Source organism: Trachypithecus francoisi, unplaced genomic scaffold (assembly GCF_009764315.1).
Source record: "Trachypithecus francoisi isolate TF-2019V2 unplaced genomic scaffold, Tfra_2.0 Lachesis_group1, whole genome shotgun sequence".
Lineage (NCBI taxonomy): Eukaryota > Metazoa > Chordata > Mammalia > Primates > Cercopithecidae > Trachypithecus > Trachypithecus francoisi.
Window position 1 is genome coordinate 57,084,985 of NW_022681454.1, and position 17,455 is coordinate 57,102,439.

Genomic DNA, 17,455 nt, shown 5'->3' on the forward strand with positions numbered 1-17,455 from the left:
CACGCCCAGCCAAAGCAAGTATTTCTGACAGTCTCTTGCAAGCTTACATACAAATTATATTTTAATTTTTCAAAGAGCACATTCTCATTACCAATATCATAAAGACAAGTATATCGTGATTAGTTATAATAATTAAAACTTATATAGCATTTTACCATTATAAGTTGATTTTTAAAATTTTGAGTACCATTTATTAAAACATGTACTGGGTAAAAGCCCAAATTACTGCGCTTGAAGTCTACCAAAGCCTCAGGCAACTTTGACAAGTAGGAGTCATCCTTGACTTCTCTATCATTCCTAAAATCCAGCTCAGTTAAAGTCTGGCAGATTGTAACTGTCTCCTTCCCTCTGGACTGCTGCAAAATGCTAGTGTCTCTGCATCATCAACTCCTATGGCTCCCCCAACCTTCAACCCCCAATCCACTCCCTACACTGCAGCCCAAGCAGTCATTTCAAAATGTAACTCTGGACATATCAAATCAGCCACCCTTCATCACCATCAATAGCTTCTTTATAAAAATTGAAATATAATTCATCCACCATGAAATTCATAAAATTTACCACTTCAAAAGTGTTTGAGTACCCTTTTATATTCACAAAGTTGTGCAACCACCACCACTATCTTACTCCAGAACATTTTTATTGCCCTGAAAGAAACCCCGTAGCCATTAATAATCACCATTTCCCCATTTCCCTTGTTCCTTCCTGGCAACAAGTAACCTACTTTTCTGTCTCTGTAGATTTGTCTATACTGGATATTTCATCTGAATGGAACCATGCAACATGTAGTCTTTTGTGTCTGGCTTCTCTCAGTTAGCATAATGTTTTCAAGGCTCATCCATGTTGTAGCACGTCTTAGTAGTTTATTTCTTTTTGTGGCCAATATTCCATTGTCTACATAGACCACTTTTTGTTTATTCGTTCACAAACATATGCAGGTGATGGACATTTGGGCTGTTGCCACTTTATGCCTCTTAAGGACAATGCTGCTATGGACATTCATGAACAAACTTTTGTGTTCAACAGCCTCTTGCTATTCCTCCAATAAAGACTTAAATCTTGACACAACCTCTAAGGCTCTGCATGGCCTAGCTCTCCAGGTTCTTTGGGACCCACCGCCCTTTTTTACTCTCTGAGCTTCAGCCAATATGGCCTTCTCTCACTTCTGTGAATTCATGCTGCTCCCTCCAGCCATTAGGCCTTTGCTTGAGCTGTTCCACCTGACTGCAATGCTGTCACCATTTCCTTATCCCCTTCATGTCTCAACATACATGTGCCCTCCTCGGGGAGGCATCCCCACAGGCTGTCCCCTGAGCCTACTTTTTATTCATAGCCCCTGTACCTTTTATTCATAACACTCATATTAATTTATCCATCCATTAATTCAACAAATATCCAGTAAGCACCAACTATGTGCCAGGCATTAGAATTGAAATATAAATAAAGTTAAGCCCCTGTCCTCATAGAGTATACAATTGAATAGGGGAGACAGATAGTAAACAAACATATACCAGGTGATTATAAGTGATATAGAGAAAGCAAAATAGGACAGGAGGGATGGCGAGTGATGGTAGGGAGCATTTTATTTATACAGAGAAGTTGTCTCTATTAAAGTAATATTTGACCAAAGACCCAAAAGAAGAAAGGGGTCAAACCATGTAAATGTCAAGTCATGCAGATAACAGACAGAAAAGAATGGCATGTGCAAAGACCTGAGCTGGGAGCGTGCTGGGCATGTTTAAAGAATACAAAGTCCCATGGAGAGGAGTAATTAAAGAGTAGAACAGCAGAGGATGAGGCTTGAGAGGTGACAGCGACCTAATCATATAGTACTTTGAAGGTAGTTGTAAGGACTTTGGATTTTTCTCAGAAAAATAAGCAATTGGAGAATCTCAAGCACTGGAATGACATGACTTATGTTTTTAAAAGGATTATGTCAGCTACTATGTGACAAACAGACTTGAGAGAGGGGGGTTTGGGTGGCGGTCACGAGACCAGTTAGTAAGCTATTACAATAATCCAGGCAAGAGGTGATGGAATCTTGGAATAGACTGGTAGTAGTGGAGAAGGTGAGATTCTGGATACATTTCAAAAGTAAACCATTACCATTTGCTGGCAGATTGCAACTATTGTTCCAGAAAAAACTGGAAAGATGGGGTTCCTATTTACTGAACTGGGGAAGACAGAAGTAGGAATAAGTTTAGGGGAGAAAACAAGAGTTCAGTTTTGGGTTTGTCTAGTCTGAGATTCCAATTATACATCCAAGGGCAAATATTGAATTAACCATATACAGATGGACCAGAGGAGGTCACTTGGTTGTGAGTAAATGTGCTGAAAAGACATCAAAGACCAAAGTACTTCAAGGCTAAAAGGTAAAGAGTGGCCAGTAAAAGATGACTACGGAGAGGTCCATGAAAGGGATGTTCCAGAAGCCAAGTAAAGAAAGTGTTAGGAGAAAGAGGACATAATCAATTATATCAATTGCTACTATGTATACATCAAGTATGGTGATCGCTGAGAGCTGATTAAGTAACATAGAGGTCAATGGTGACCTTGGCTAAGGTCAGGTTCAGTGGAGTGGTAGAGATAAGAGCCTGATTGCTGTTGGGAGAGAAAAAGACTGAGTGAGTATGAATGCCTCTTTCAAAACATTTTGCTCTAAAGGAAAGGAGAGATTATCTGGTGAGGGGGAGTTAGTGTCGCTTGCATCCTGCCAGCACCTGGACGTGTTCATCAATCTGGAGGTTCATCAAATATATGTTCAAGAATTTTTAATCTCCAGCCATGCTTCCCTCTGTCTCCACTGAGAGGTCACACTGAGTGGGACTGAACATTCTAACCCTCTAATCACTTGGTCTTTCTGGTGACCAGCCACATTCTAAGACAATCTAGGGGCCCCAACCTGAGTACCTCATTAGCATAAACTCTCCAGTGACTAAAAGGGGCTCCTTATGAATAACAAAAAGCATTCCTGTCACTCAGGAAATCCCAAGGGTTTTAGGAGCCCTGTGTCAGTAACTGGGGACAAAGACCAAGTATATTTATTATATCACAGATCCCTACATACAACATTCCTCTCGCTCCCCAACCCAAGTTCTGAGCAACCTGAAAAACAATACAGAGAGCAAAGACAATAGCCAAAATATCCCCTTCACTGCTAATAGCAGCCATGATAGATGACATGGCTTTAGGTCCAAGAGGACTTGCTAACTGACACCCAGAAACTGGCAGAGACTTCCACCCAGTCCTCTGCAGGGCTGGACCAGGACAGTCCTCCCCTCTAGAATAGGGAAGCAAGGAGAAATTGTGCTTCCCATGGGCCATCTTGCTCCTCATGGAAGAAAGGCAAAACTGAGAGAAGCACATCCAGTTACCCTTCCTACTTTTACCAGGTGGTGGACTGAAGAGCGAGAAATGTCCTAAGAGTAAAGTACCTCTCACCTTGTGTCTTCCCCTAAAAAACATATATAATGTAATGCAGTGGATTCTCTCTAAACCACCTCCATGTAGGTAATGTGTGTGACCAACAAAGCTCTACATGGCCCCCACAAAACACACTGACCACGGTCCACACCCCTCTAAGTGTCTGGGTACTGTGGATAGGCTGCTGTCTAGTTCACCATACTCTTCAGCACCCATCACTGAGATCTTTAATTTCAAAAGTCAAATGTAGGCCTGACCCAGTGGCTCACGCCTGTAATCTCCACACTTTGGAAGGCAGAGGTGGGCAGATCACCTGAGGCCAGGAGTTCAAGACTAGACTGGCCAACATGACGAAACCTCGTCTCTACCAAAAACACAAAGATTAGCCAGGTGTGGTGGTGGGCACCTATACTCCCAGTTACTTGGGAGGCTGAGGCATAAGAATCGCTGGAACCCAAGAGGTAGAAGTTGCAGTGAGCCAAGATGGTGCCACTGCTCTCCAGCCTGGGTGACAGAGCAAAACTCTGTCTCAAAAACAAACAAAAAACATGTGTATCCCAAATCTATTTGTGTCCAGTATGCTTATCACTGCATTTATGTTATTTAATTAAATATTATATTGACTGGGGAATCAAGAATGTGTTACAAAAGGGAGATGCTTTTGTTAAGCTTAATGCTTTGAGAAGGGTCAATGAAGGTAGTATTACAGGTATGGTTTAAGAAAAAAAGATGGGTGGAAACTCCAAGCAGTAGACCTATACTCAGAGAAAAGGCTTAGGTCAGGCATAGTGGTACATACCTGAAGTCCTAGCTGTTCAGGAGGCTGCGGCAGGAGGATCATTTGAGTCCAGAACTCAAGGCTGCAGTGAGTTGTGATCTCTTCACTGCCCTCCAGCCGTAACATTTCATGGGGCACAAAGGATGAAACCCCAAAACTATGGTGCTTTGGTATGCTGAGCACTTTTGAATTAAAGGAAATTGGAAAGTTGTAGAAGCTGCCTCAAAATCAAGGATTTTCTGACTTTCACTGTTTCTACCCCTCAAGCATAAGGAGGGACTCTCTCTGGAATTTCCTTATAGACACCTGTGTCTGCATCGTTGCTGGATAAATCACATCCATGGAAGAAATAAGCACTATTTAGAGTGGTACCTAGGACTCCTTTCCCTCTTCCTTGGGAACTTAGTTATATTTGCTTCATTAGAATTATTCTAAAGATGAGAAACTTTAAGAGGGTAATTCCCAGAATGTTTCATCAGGTGACAGCAATGATCAAAGGGTTAAGAACAATACTCACGGTCCTAGGTAGACTTGGGTAGAACGTTTTTTAAAAAGCTTTGTGGGTTCTTTCATTCCTTTTCTGGTGTCCTGACAATAAGCCCATGTGTCCTCCAGCTTCCGGTCAGGATCGAGCACTTCCAGCACCTTTAATAAGAGCTACAAACAGAAAATAGTCTTAGAGGAAAAGAAAAATGTGCTGAAGAAGGGAGTCACCATTCTACAACAAAACAGACACACTTGCCCTTCACTTTTCCTTTTCAATCTATCAGTGCTGTTCACCAACTTCCATGCCAAGTATTATGCTGGGTGCTATGGATAGATTTGGACCATATCCCAAAAGACATAACCCCAAATGTTAAAATCCCGAAAGATCATAATCCCTTAAGTCTAAAATCCTCAAAATCGCAATCCCAAAAATTAAAATCCCAAAACTATAATTCTGAAAAAAAAATTGTAAAAAAAATTATTTTAAAGGCACTTAAAATTTTTAAATGGAGATTTATTTGAGAAATGTAAAAATGAGAGAACACTTCATCGGCCATTTTACACAATGAATTGGGCAAAAACAATATACATATTTTTGCAAGCACAAACAGGTATACTAGCAAAAGTCACATGGGTATAATATGAGCAGGGAAACCATATTCATAAAGAAATAGCTCCAAAAGTGGTAGGTATAAATGCATATCACTATGTTTGGCAATTGTGTGCACTCTGCTTTATAATTTCAGTCATCTGAAATACAGCAATGTACAACCTAAGCCTTTTGACAAAATCAATCAAAATGCATGATGGGGCCAGGCACAGTAGCTAAGGCATATAATCTCAGTGCTCTGGGAAGCTGACGAAGGAAGATGGCATGAGGCCAGGAGCTTGAGACCAGCCTGGGCAACGCAGCAAGACTCCTGTCTCTATTTTAAAAAAATTTAAATTAGCCAGGCATGATGGTGCACTCCTGTAGTCCTAGATACTTGGAGGCTAAGGTAAGAGGATCCCTTGAACTCAGGAGTTTGAGGTAAGAGTGAACTATAATTGCACCACTGCACTCCAGCTTGGACGACAGAATGAGAACCTGTTTCAAAAAAACAAGCAAAAAACAACCATTATGGGACACCACTCTATGTGCACTTACCCAAAGAACCAAGATATCAAGAAATACTATCTTTCACAAACACAGATGAACAAAAAGGACATCTCTTCATTCATTGATGAAGTTTCAATGTTGTTATATAAATCCACAATACTTACACACAAAGTCAGTGTTGTGACAATGCATTTTCATGAAGTCAAATTTGCAAAAAATTCGTGAAATGAATTAGAACTCTATAAAAGTATTTACACAATGTATATCTCCAGCACTAAACTGATGCAAAGATGAAACACATAACATAGTGAATTGTAAAAAATAACACAATTTAAAATAGTTTGGGGGGCACTAAAAAAAAAGCTAAGAAGAAAATTCAACATGTTAAAAAAATGTATAAGAGAGATAGATTATGGGCAATTACACAGAGGTAGTCCATAAGAACTGGCAGGCATTTATGATCGCTAACTATATTTTGAAGTCTTGCATCATAGTAAATACTTGCTTTTTTTCTTTTAGGGCTCTCCTTGGAGAATACGTTCATATTCATTTTCTACATGCACTGCTCTTATTAAAATTATTCTGTGATTCAATATATACTCACATGAGAATTCCCTATTACATTTTCCCCTTTTCTGTGCCATACTTCTATGTTGTTCTGGGTACAGGGAAATCCATTCCACATGGGCTCATATATAGACACCAAAGTTGGCAGAAACAATACTGGTGATTCAATAGCAATAACATCTTCTTATCTTACGTATCCTATAATTATTTTTGAACTAGTCAGTAATATCACTGATCTCTTCAGGCAGATGCAGCTTTATTAAACGCTCCTGGAATTTCAGCAGCTGTAAGGAATGCTAATGCAAACAAATGACACTTTTTTCATGTTTACTTTTTTCCTTTAAAAAAACCTTTTTATTTTATCTTTTAATTTTTTATTATAGATTCAGGGGGTACATGTGCAGGTATGTTACATGAGTATGTTGTATAATACTGGGGTTTGGATTTCTAGTGAACCCGTCACCCAAATAGTGAACATAGTACCCCACAGGTAGTTTTTTAATCCTCAACATCTTCCCAACCCCCCTTTTTGGAGGCCCCAGTGTCTATTTTCTCCATCTTTATGACCATGTATACCCATTGTTAAGCTCCCACTTATAAGTGAGAACACATGGTGTTTGATTTTCTGATTCTGAGTTATTTCACTTCGGATAATGGCCTCCAGTTCCATCCATGTTGCTACAATAGACATGATTTCATTCTTTTAATGGGTGCATAGTATTCTGTGGTGTATACATACCACATTATCTTTACCCAGTCCATCACTGATGGACGCTTAGGTTGATTTCATGACTTTGCTAATGTAATAGTGTTGTGATAAACGTATGAGTGAAGGTGTCTTTTTGATAAAACAATTTCTTTTCCTTTGGGTAGATACCCAGTAGTGGAAATGCTGGGTTGAATGGTAGTTCTATTTTTAGTTCCTTGAGAAATCTCCATCTTGTTTTCCACAGAGGTTGAGCTAACTTACATTCCCATCAACAGTGTATAAGCATCCTCTTTTCTCTGCATCCTTGCCAATATCTTATTTATTATTTTATTTCAATGATAGCTATTCTGACTGATATGAGATGGTATCTCACCGTGGTTTTAATCGGCTTTTCTCTGATGATTAGTGATATTGAGCATTTCTTCATATGTTTGTTGGCTGCTTGTATGTCTTCTTTTGAGAAGTGGTTGCTCATGTCCTTTTTGTGTGTGTGTATATATATACTTTTTTTTTCTTTTTTTTTTTTGAGACAGAGTCTCACACTCTGTCACCCAGGCTGAAGTGCAATGTTGCAATCACTATAGCCTTAACCTCCTGGGGAGACTTTCCAGCTTTGCCTATTTTTTAATGGAATTGTTTTTTCTTGTTGAATTGTTTAAGTTCCTTATAAATTCTAGACATTAGTCCTTTGTCACATGTATAGTTTGCAAATATTTTATCCCATTCTGCAGGCTGTTTACTGTGTTGATAGTTTCTTTTGCAGTGCAAAGTTCTTTAGCTTAATTTTCATTTGTCTATTTTTGTTTTTGTTGCATTTGTTTTTGAGGTCTTAGTCGTAAATTCTTTGCCTCAGTCAATGTCTGGAAGAGTTTTTTGTAGGTTTTCTTCTAGAATTTGTATAGCTTCAGGTCTTACATTTAAGTCTTTAGTCCATCTTGAGTTAATTTTTGTATATGGTGAGACATGGGGACAGAGTTTCACTCTTCTGCATATAGCTAGCCAGTTTTCCCAGCACCATTTATTGAATAGGGTGTCCTTTTTCCATTGTTTGTTTTTGTCAAGTTTGTCAAAGATCAGCTGGTTGTAGGTGTGGGGCTTTCATTCTGGGTTCTCTGTTCTGTTCCATTAACCTATGGGCGTGTTTTTGTACCCATACTATGCTGTTTTGATTACTGTAGCCTTGCAGTATAGTTTGAAGTTGGGTAACATGATGACCCTAGCTTTGTTCTTTTTGCTTAGGATTACTTTGGCTAATCAGACACTTTTTTGATTCTGTATGAATTTTAGAATTGTTTTTTGTAATTATTTGAAAAATTATGTTGGTAATTTTATAGAAATGGCACTGAATCTGTAGATCGCTTTGGATAGTATGGTCATATTAACACATTGATTCTTCCTTTACATGAACATGGAATGTTTTCCTATTTGTTAGCATTATTTATGAATTCTTTCATCAGTGTTTTGTAGTTCCCCTTGTGGAAGTCTTTCACTTCCTTCATTAAATGTATTCCTAGGTATTTTAGTTTTTTGTGGCAATTGTAAATGATATTGAGTTCTTGGTTCTCAGCTTCAGTATTGATAATGTATAGAGACGCAACTGATTTTTGAACATTAATTTTGTATCCTGAAACTTTACTGAAGTCGTTTATCAGGTCTAGAAGTCTTTTGGATGAATCTTAAAGGTTTTCTGGGTGTAGGATCATGAAATGATTCATTTTTAAACTCAAGTTTCTGCCATTGCCTAATCACATGGCCAATCCATTCATCTGAATTTCTGCCACATGTGTTGGACTACATGAAAAAAGAAAAAACTTTATTGATAACTCTTTCAGGTTCACTTTAGAAGCTTTGATTACACTTAATTCCAAACCTGTCATTTTGGTTTCGGAGTTCAAAGAAATCCATTTTCTTCTGCACAGTCCACCAAATCTCCAAATAAGTGATTATAAAATACTTCATTTGTTTCCAGTCATTAATATATAAAGAAGCAGATAAGTTTTAGAATTTTCAGATCCAACAGGGGCATGAATTGTATATCATTGATTTTAAAAAGTGGGGACAGTCTTGAAAGTGCCATCCAATAGCCAAAGTGAAACATGCACTAGTTTTTCTATGTTAGATTTAGTGTTAAATATAAGAAGTCTATCTTTCTTGACAGTCAAATCTTTAACCAAGAATAGTTCACCATTTTAGGTGCTTATAACACTGGAGGAATCTCAATATCAGCAAATGTCTGGTTCAGAAGGTTGCTGAGCTTGTCAAATTCTTTTAATTCTCTGACAAAGGGTGTCACATGCTTGAAGACAAGCATGGTGTTATATGTGAAGGGGCATACATTATACACAATTGAATAATTTGGCAGAGGAGATCTCTTGTATTTTTCACCTGCATTTTCACTTACTCTATGATCTTTGAAGCACTGAAACACTGAGGGCAGATCTTCCCGACCTGCTCCACTCAGACTCACATACTAATCTCCTCTGGAGACATCCTCACAGACACATCCAAAATAACACTTTACCATGTTTCTGGGAATTCCTTAATCCAGTCAAACTGACATCTAAAATTAAGTCCACAAGTCCACTTCTTGTCAGGTTGGCACTCATACTCATCTCCTTAAACCATATTTAATTTCCAAATAAAGACAATAGCAAGGTAATAGGTCCACCTACCATGATGCAACTATCCAGCATACAACCAAAAACATACTAATCCCTTCCCCAGAATTTGGCTTTCATGATGTCAACATTCAGGAATTAAATCTTTCAGGATTGTGATTTGTGGGATTTTAGACTTAGGAGATCTCAACATTCACGATTATGAGGTTGGGGACTATGTCTTTTGGGATTATAATCAGCACCACTTGGATAAACCTCCCATCACCTAGACACTGGGTATACAGCTTTTTACTAAAGTTCTCCTTCCTCTAGAATGGAATATGTCTCTGGGCCTACCCCAGTCCCCAAACGCCACACTAAGTGAAGCACCTCTAAAGGATTTCTGTGGTTTTTGACTGCCCACTATCTACTTTCCTTCTCATGAATATCTGGATTTTTCCTTGGAGAACCACCTCTCTGCTCTCAACCCGTATGGTCTGAATTAGCCCGACCCCAACCTCACTCCTAACGCAGAACAATCAGAACCACAGTGACTGACTTTGGAATAGACACATGATTGAAGTTGGATCCATGAAAATTAGGCTATCGAATTTTTCTGGGATCACGTAAAAAGGTGAGTTCTCTTTCTGCTGGGGTTGCTAAATGGGTAGGGCTTAAACCTGGATCTTCTGATGGCCACCTTAGCACCATAAGAGATCCTGCTTCAGCAGGAAGCCAACACACATACTTGGGGAGGTCACATATGGAAATAAGCACCACAATCCCAAGCCATGCCCATGTGCCAGCTGAGATGTGGAAATAATCTCTTTGTCATGGACTCAGAAGCTCTGGCCTGCAGGAGGCAGTGAAGGAAAGCCCCAGAGAGAAATTAACTGATCAGCTATTCTAGCTGTCCTTTCTGTAGACTTCTTTGCCACTGATCATTTATTTATTCATTCATTCAAAATTATTTATTGCCATAGGACAGGTATTGGTGGTACACAGTGAAAGACACAAATAAAGTCCCTGCCCTTATAAGCTTTCATTGTAGGAGGAGCTCAGTGGTGGCAAGTGCTACAGTGAAAAGTAGAGCACGGTAAGGAGTAGAGTGTGAGGGTGGAAGGGAAGTGCTATTTTATACAGGCCTCTCCAATTAGGAGACATTTGAGCATCGATCTAAAGGGAGTGAAGGAGTAAGCCAAGTAGCCATCTGGAGCAAGTGTTCCAGGCACCAGAACAGAGAGCTGAATTGGACATGCTCATATTGTCCATGGAGCAGCCAGGGAGGCCAGAGTGGTAGGAGTGGCAGGAGCAGGGGTGATGTTGGAGGGGGAGCAGAACAGGGGTACTGTGGAGAGCAGAATGCCAAGGCCTTTCAGACCCCGACAAGAACTCTGGCTTTCTCTGAGAGAGAAGGGGAAACTGGAGGGCTCTGAGCAGATTTGCCTTTCTGAACCATCGTCCTCTCTGTATAGAATACAGGCTGCAGGGATGGGGATGGAGTTGCAGTCACTGCTAGCTCCCTGCCCAATATCCATTCTACCTTTTTTCTTTAAACCCAGTAGAACCTGGGTTCTGCTCAGGTTCAATGCCCAACTCTGCAATTCCATTTGCTAGACTCCCTAGCAACTAGGAGTAGTCAGATGAAAGAGATATTTACTGGGAAAGCTATTATGTGCCTAATTAAAAGAGTCAGCCAGCATGCACCCTTTAACCTTTGTCCCTTCCCTCTTCTCCTCTGAAATACAGACTCGATGCCTGGAAGCATGGAAGCCACTTTGAGATACAAAGACAAGAGATGTATACTAAGTATACAGAGCTAAAAGTCAGGAGAGGCCTGGGACATTGGTGACATCACAGAGCTGCTGCTGTCCAGCCCTAGTCTGGACCATTAGGTGGATGGATTTTCCCCACGACCTTTCCAGTCTCATTCTTTCCACCTGTTAGTAAGTACCTAAGGGCACCTCCTAATACCAGGCTAAAGTGACAAAAGTAAGACTAGACAATTCCCTCTCACTGTTTCCTCCCCCCAAAAAGTCACAATGCAAAGTACAGTAGATGGGTAGAAATTATGGGGAACAGAAGTCAGATGTTTCAGTTTATGGCATCTTTGTAAGTTGAAGGGCTTCATAGGAAGCAAAGAGAGCAGTGTGCATGTTGCTGCTGGTTGTGTTTTCTGGGAGCAGAGGACAGAAGGCTGCTCTGAGGCCCACAAGAACTCGTGCCCTGGGGGAGACATTCATCGCTCCTCTTATAAATATATGTCACCTACTCATGGGGACTCCCTAGACATTTAGATAGAATTATTTTCAAGGCCCCAGAGAAGCCCCTCCCACAAACCCTAGGACACATCACCTCGACAGGCATAGCTTCTTCCAGATTCGGGTAGAGCGCCAAGGGATGTGGGGTCAGGCGGGCCTCCACGTCCTCCAGGAATGCCTTCCGAGCCTGCTGGGCTGGCGAGAGCTTGGAAAGCAGGTCTGCTTCCTTGGGCAGCTTGATCTGTCTCTTCTTTGGGGCCAATTGGGGAGCTCTGTGATAAATCTGGGGCAGAAAGCCCTCCACAGGGACCTGAGTCACCAGACCAGTGCAAGACGGGCAGCCCTTCCTGAAGTTATCCAGCCTCTTTCTTAGAAATACCAGCTGCCGGCTGTTCAGGGAAGTGGGGAACTTCAGTGCATTCTTGTGCTTTGTGAAACATCTGGAAGGTAGACAGATTCTCTTTGTACCTAGAATACAACAATCCTGTTCATATTAACCACAGGACTTGGGTGGGAGAAGGAGGTAGTAAAAAGGCTGGTCTCCAGCTTTTGGGGTAGGGGGTAGGGGAAGAGGGATTCACTAGAGAAGCTGGAGTTAATCACATTCCTAGTTCATAGCATAGAATCACTGCTCTGTACAAGGCCCCTCTCCTGCTTTCTTGTCTATTTTATCCCCACATCGCAGTCTCACTGGTCTCCCTTGCAAAAGCAAAACTGTTCTAGTGGATTTGGAATATATCCTTTGTTTGTACACTTCCTTGAAATTCTGAAGCGTCCTTTTGTGTGCATGCACTCTTAATTTACATAAATGGCACTATTCTGTTTCTTGTTTACCCAGTACTATATTTTAAAGACCCTTCCATGTCACTCTATATAAATCTAATTCATTATTCCAACAGCTGCCACCACACTTCTCTCCATTCACTTTGTGAAGGACACTCAAGTTGCTGCCTTTCCCAAGGACCCTCTCCCTTCACTAAAAGGGACAGAGTACAGTGGGGTGGGAAGAACCTGGATCCCACTGACAACTCAGCCCCTAACTAGCTGAACGGCCTTGGCTCTTCAAATAACCTCTGTGGGTTTCCCCTAAACTTAGGAGATCAAAGGTTGCAAAATGGCTGTCCGTGGGCTACATCGGCCAACAGACCTGTCATTTGGTCCTCCTTATGTTTTAATAAAAATCATAATAGCTCACATAAATTGAGAATTTTCAATATAACAGACACTGTTCTAAGTGCTTTACACATACCTGCATATTTAAATCTCATAACAACCCTATGAATTAGGCATGAGTATTATTCCCATTTACAGATAAGAAAATTGAGCACAAAGAAATTAAAAAGCAAAACAAACATTTGTCGAAGGTCACACAGCTAATAAATGGTAGAGCTGGGAGTTTAACCCAGGTAGTGCAGCTCCAGAAAAAGGTGCTTAATCACTCTACTAGAGTTTCTGATAAATAAAAATGTTCACATAAATAATCAGGAAAAACAGCTGCTCTCGAAAAGCCAGATTTTTCAAGATCTGTGAACAGTAGGTCCACTTTTCCAAGGAGCCACAATTAGTGTATCGGTTGCCCACTTGAGACAAACCACCTGCTCTCTCATTCACAACCTCCACCTCTCCCTACGGCCATATATATAGCTGCTTCACTCAGCCTCCTTATCCACCAGCCCCTGCTAGCATTGAGTAGTTAGGGCACAGAGATGAGATCGAAGAGACAGATGGGCAAACAGGAAGGAAAATAGAACCAGCTCCTGAATAACCTAACACAACCAGCAAACACCAAAGTCACAACTTGGAATCTGAGCATCTCATTATCCCCACATACTGCAATGCCTTAGTCAGATATTTCTAGAATCTCAGTGTCCTTCCCTGAAGCCTCTTCCACCTTCAGACCCCTTTCATCTATAATGTCTTTATACACCAAATCTAATCCTTGCTACACCCATTGCTACAAAGTGTTTTTAAGAGATTACAGCCTGACCCCAATTCTTTTCTAGTGAGTCCCAGAAACTTCTTACTTGCTGCATAGATGTGTATGTGTTGTTTTAAGGGCTTAACCCAACTCTACTGTGAAAATCTAGATGAAAGGACACAAAAAGATGAACTTAACAAAAAGTTACTCTCTGCATTTAACAAATCACTCTTAAATAGCTAAATGGCAGAAAGATGTTGAAATTACATCTAATCATAAGATTGATGACCCATTCAGCATTACCTACTAGTAAGTAACTCTCCATATTAAATGTCTTTACAAAGTTCATTTTATGCATATTTACAGCTAACTCATGCACCCAAGCACTTCACAAAATCAAATCTGAGAACAAATATTTTTGTTTAAGTACAGCCATACAACTCAAAATGGGGAATGCATGTGGCAGTGAGCTGAAACCTTATAGAATGTTAGAACTGGCAGAGATCCTGAGAGAAATCCAGTCTACTTTCTTCACTTGTCTTTTTCTTTCTGTTTTTTTTTTTTTTTTTCAAGACAGGGTCTCACTCTGTTGCTCAGGCCAGCATGCAGTGGCAATTATAACTCAATAGCTCACTGCAGCCTCAAATTCCTGGGCTCAAGGGATCCTCCAATCTCAGTCCCCCAAATAGTTGGGACTATAGGTGTGTGCCATCATGCCTAGCTAAATTTTTAAATTGTTTTTGTAGAGAGAGGAGACAGGGTCTTGCTATGGTGCCCAGGCTGGTCTCAAACTTCGGGCTCAAGCGATCCTCCTGCCTCCACTTCCCAAAGTGTTGGGATTACAGGCATGAGCCACTGTCCTCATTTCTTTCCTTTTTTTTTTTTTTTTTTTTTTGAGACAGGGTTCTGCTGTTGCCCAGGCTGGAGTGCAATGGTGTGATCTTGGCTTACTGCAACCTCTGCCTCTCAGACTCAAGTGATCCTCCCACCTCAGCCTCCTGAGTAGCTGGGACTACTGGCATGTGCCACCATGCCTGGTTACTACTTTCCTCTTTTCAATAAGGAAACTAAGTTCCAAGAGGAGAGTGAGGCAACAAGTATAGAGGGAGGGCTTTCCTCTCCCCGACATGGCCTCTCATAGTTAATAAGCTTACCACTCTGCATTATGTTAGGTTCAGGAAAAATCTTGCTTGGCCCATAAAATAAATTGAAAACAGTTTTTCTAAATATTTACTGTTTTCACAGATGCTAGTACATGATATGTGGATATTTCCCTCTTTAAGAATTGCAAAAGGATACTGGACATGTATCCTAAAGAAATGAAAAAGTATGTGCTTAGAAAATTCTGTATACAAATGTCAATAGCAGCTTTCTACATAATAGCCCAAAAACTGTAATGTCCAAAACAACCTGAATATCCTTCAACAAGTGAATGGATAAACAAACTGTGGTACATCCACACCAAGGAACACTACCCAGCAACGAAAATGAACTATTGATACACACAACTTAGATGGATCTCAGGGGCTTTATGATGAGTGAAAAAGAGCCAGTCTCAAATAGTTACATACTGTATTATTCTATTTATCTAACATTCTCAAAAGAACTAACTTACAGAAATGGAGAGCAGTTTAGTGATCACCAAGGCTGGGGTGGGAAAGGAAGTGACAGTAAAGGGGTAGTACTAAGCATTCCTTTGTGGGGATGAAACAGTTTGTATCTTGATGTATATACATATGACCAAATGTTACAGAACTGTATACACACACACCTGAGTGCAAGAGCTGATAAAATCCAAGTAAGGTCTATAGTTCAATTAGCATATTCTGCCAATGACGTTTCCTGGTTTGGCAATGTGCTATCATTATGTAAAATGGTACCACTGTACGCAGCTAGGGGAAGGGTACATGGGAACTCTGTACTATTTCTGCAACTTCTTGTGAGTCTACAGTTATTTCAAAACAAAGTTTTTAAATGGGGGGAGAAGCTCTTATGAATAACTGCTAGAAACAACTATGAATAATTGCTAACAAGTACACAATACATTCTATGTGCCAGTGACAAGTTTACATGTGCTATCCCCATTAATCCTCACAACAATCTTAGAAAGCTGATTCCTAAGTTATTGCCCCATTTTATAATTAGGAAAGTGAGCCCAGAAGGAGCAACCAACTTGCCTAAGTTGCCTAAGTCTCCAAACAAGAAGAGAACCAGCCTTCAACTCAAGCCTTTCTGATTCTAGACTTTGGAATCTTCACCACCACATCATGCTGTCTCCAAGAGAGACGAATTCCATTCTCAAAAGATTCTCAAGGAGTGGGCAAAGGCAAAAACATTCTTGTTCCTGCTGTGAGGCTACCACAACCGTACAAAGTGTTAGCAAACCTCCCTAGTACCCCAGGCGCTCCCTCAACCCTGGGCTCCGCTTGGTCACAGCCGCCATCTGGATGCCAAAGGCTCCAGGGGCAACAGATGCCTAACACCGGATACAGGACTCCAGGCGCCCCGGGGCATCTGACGAACAGTTGGTTGGCTAGGCCGGAGAAGGCTGGGTGGTTAGCAGGAGGGCTCAGAGTCCTGGGCTAAACCAGCCTTCGCAGCGGACCCTGCGGCCATCACTTTCCCATCAGAAATGGTGATATTAGTCTACATCCCTGGGGGTGTGAGAGGCGGGGGTTGCGAGGATGACAGGAGGAAAAATCCTTTGCGAAGAGCAGCACCGAGCGCTGGTTATCTCAGCATATTATGTTGTACATACAGGAAGCATGAGAGGCGGGGGTTGCGAGGATGACAGGAGGAAAAATCCTTTGCGAAGAGCAGCACCGAGCGCTGGTTATCTCAGCATATTATGTTGTACATACAGGAAGCATTGAGGAGGGAAGGCAGGCAGGACCTCTCCCCCCACCCTCGCCCCCGCCCCAGCAAGCTCGGGTCTCCAGGCGCCCCCGCGCGGCCCGCGTGGGATGCACCCTCGGCCCCGGAACTGAGCGTTTACCCGGACCTGCAGTTCACGCCCTCGCGCACCGCGGCCAACGTCCCCGGCTGGAGCCGCCGCCTGCGGTCCCCCATGGTGGCCTTAGCTCCGGCCACCGTCCGGGCTTGGGCGGTGTGTGTGTCCTACCGCCACCCCGTCGCTAGGACACCTCACAGCCACCGGCTGCCCGTATTTGCCCCGCGCGCCTGGCAACTCTGACGCCCCGCTGAGCGGTCCAACCCCTTCTCCGACGCCTGGGGACGTGGACCTGGCCAGGGGAAGGGAGAGGGAACCGGTCCTTGGTGTAATCACATTTTACTCTGCTGGGAAGGCGTATTCATCTTCCCACCGAAACGCGCCATAGACTGCATCAGGCCTTTGCTCATCATCGTTTCAAAAAAAGTTTACTGGCCGGGCGCGGTGGCTCAAGCCTGTAATCCCAGCACTTTGGGAGGCCGAGACGGGCGGATCACGAGGTCAGGAGATCGAGACCATCCTGGCTAACACAGTGAAACCCCGTCTCTACTAAAATAATACAAAAATCTAGCCGGGCGAGGTGGCGGGCGCCTGTAGTCCCAGCTACTCGGGAGGCTGAGGCAGGAGAATGGCGTAAACCCGGGAGGCGCAGCTTGCAGTGAGCTGA

The 17,455-nt window shown here is 41.9% G+C and overlaps 1 protein-coding gene across 2 annotated transcripts in view; it reads right to left on the reverse strand.

Annotated features, from left to right (window-relative positions):
• The window catches only part of FAM47E (family with sequence similarity 47 member E), a 31,779-nt gene extending 14,583 nt beyond the window's left edge, over positions 1 to 17,196 (reverse strand). For both annotated transcript variants that reach the window (XR_004437959.1, XM_033214383.1), the window contains exons 1-3: positions 16,840 to 17,196; positions 12,015 to 12,360; positions 4,719 to 4,858 (exon numbers count right to left, since the gene is read on the reverse strand). Coding sequence is in view for 1 of the 2 variants with exons in the window: in XM_033214383.1 (XP_033070274.1) it covers positions 4,719 to 4,858; positions 12,015 to 12,360; positions 16,840 to 16,907 (554 nt within the window). In the remaining variant the exon portion in view is untranslated. The remainder of the gene's footprint in view (positions 1 to 4,718; positions 4,859 to 12,014; positions 12,361 to 16,839) is intronic.
• Between the last annotated feature and the right edge of the window lie 259 nt (positions 17,197 to 17,455).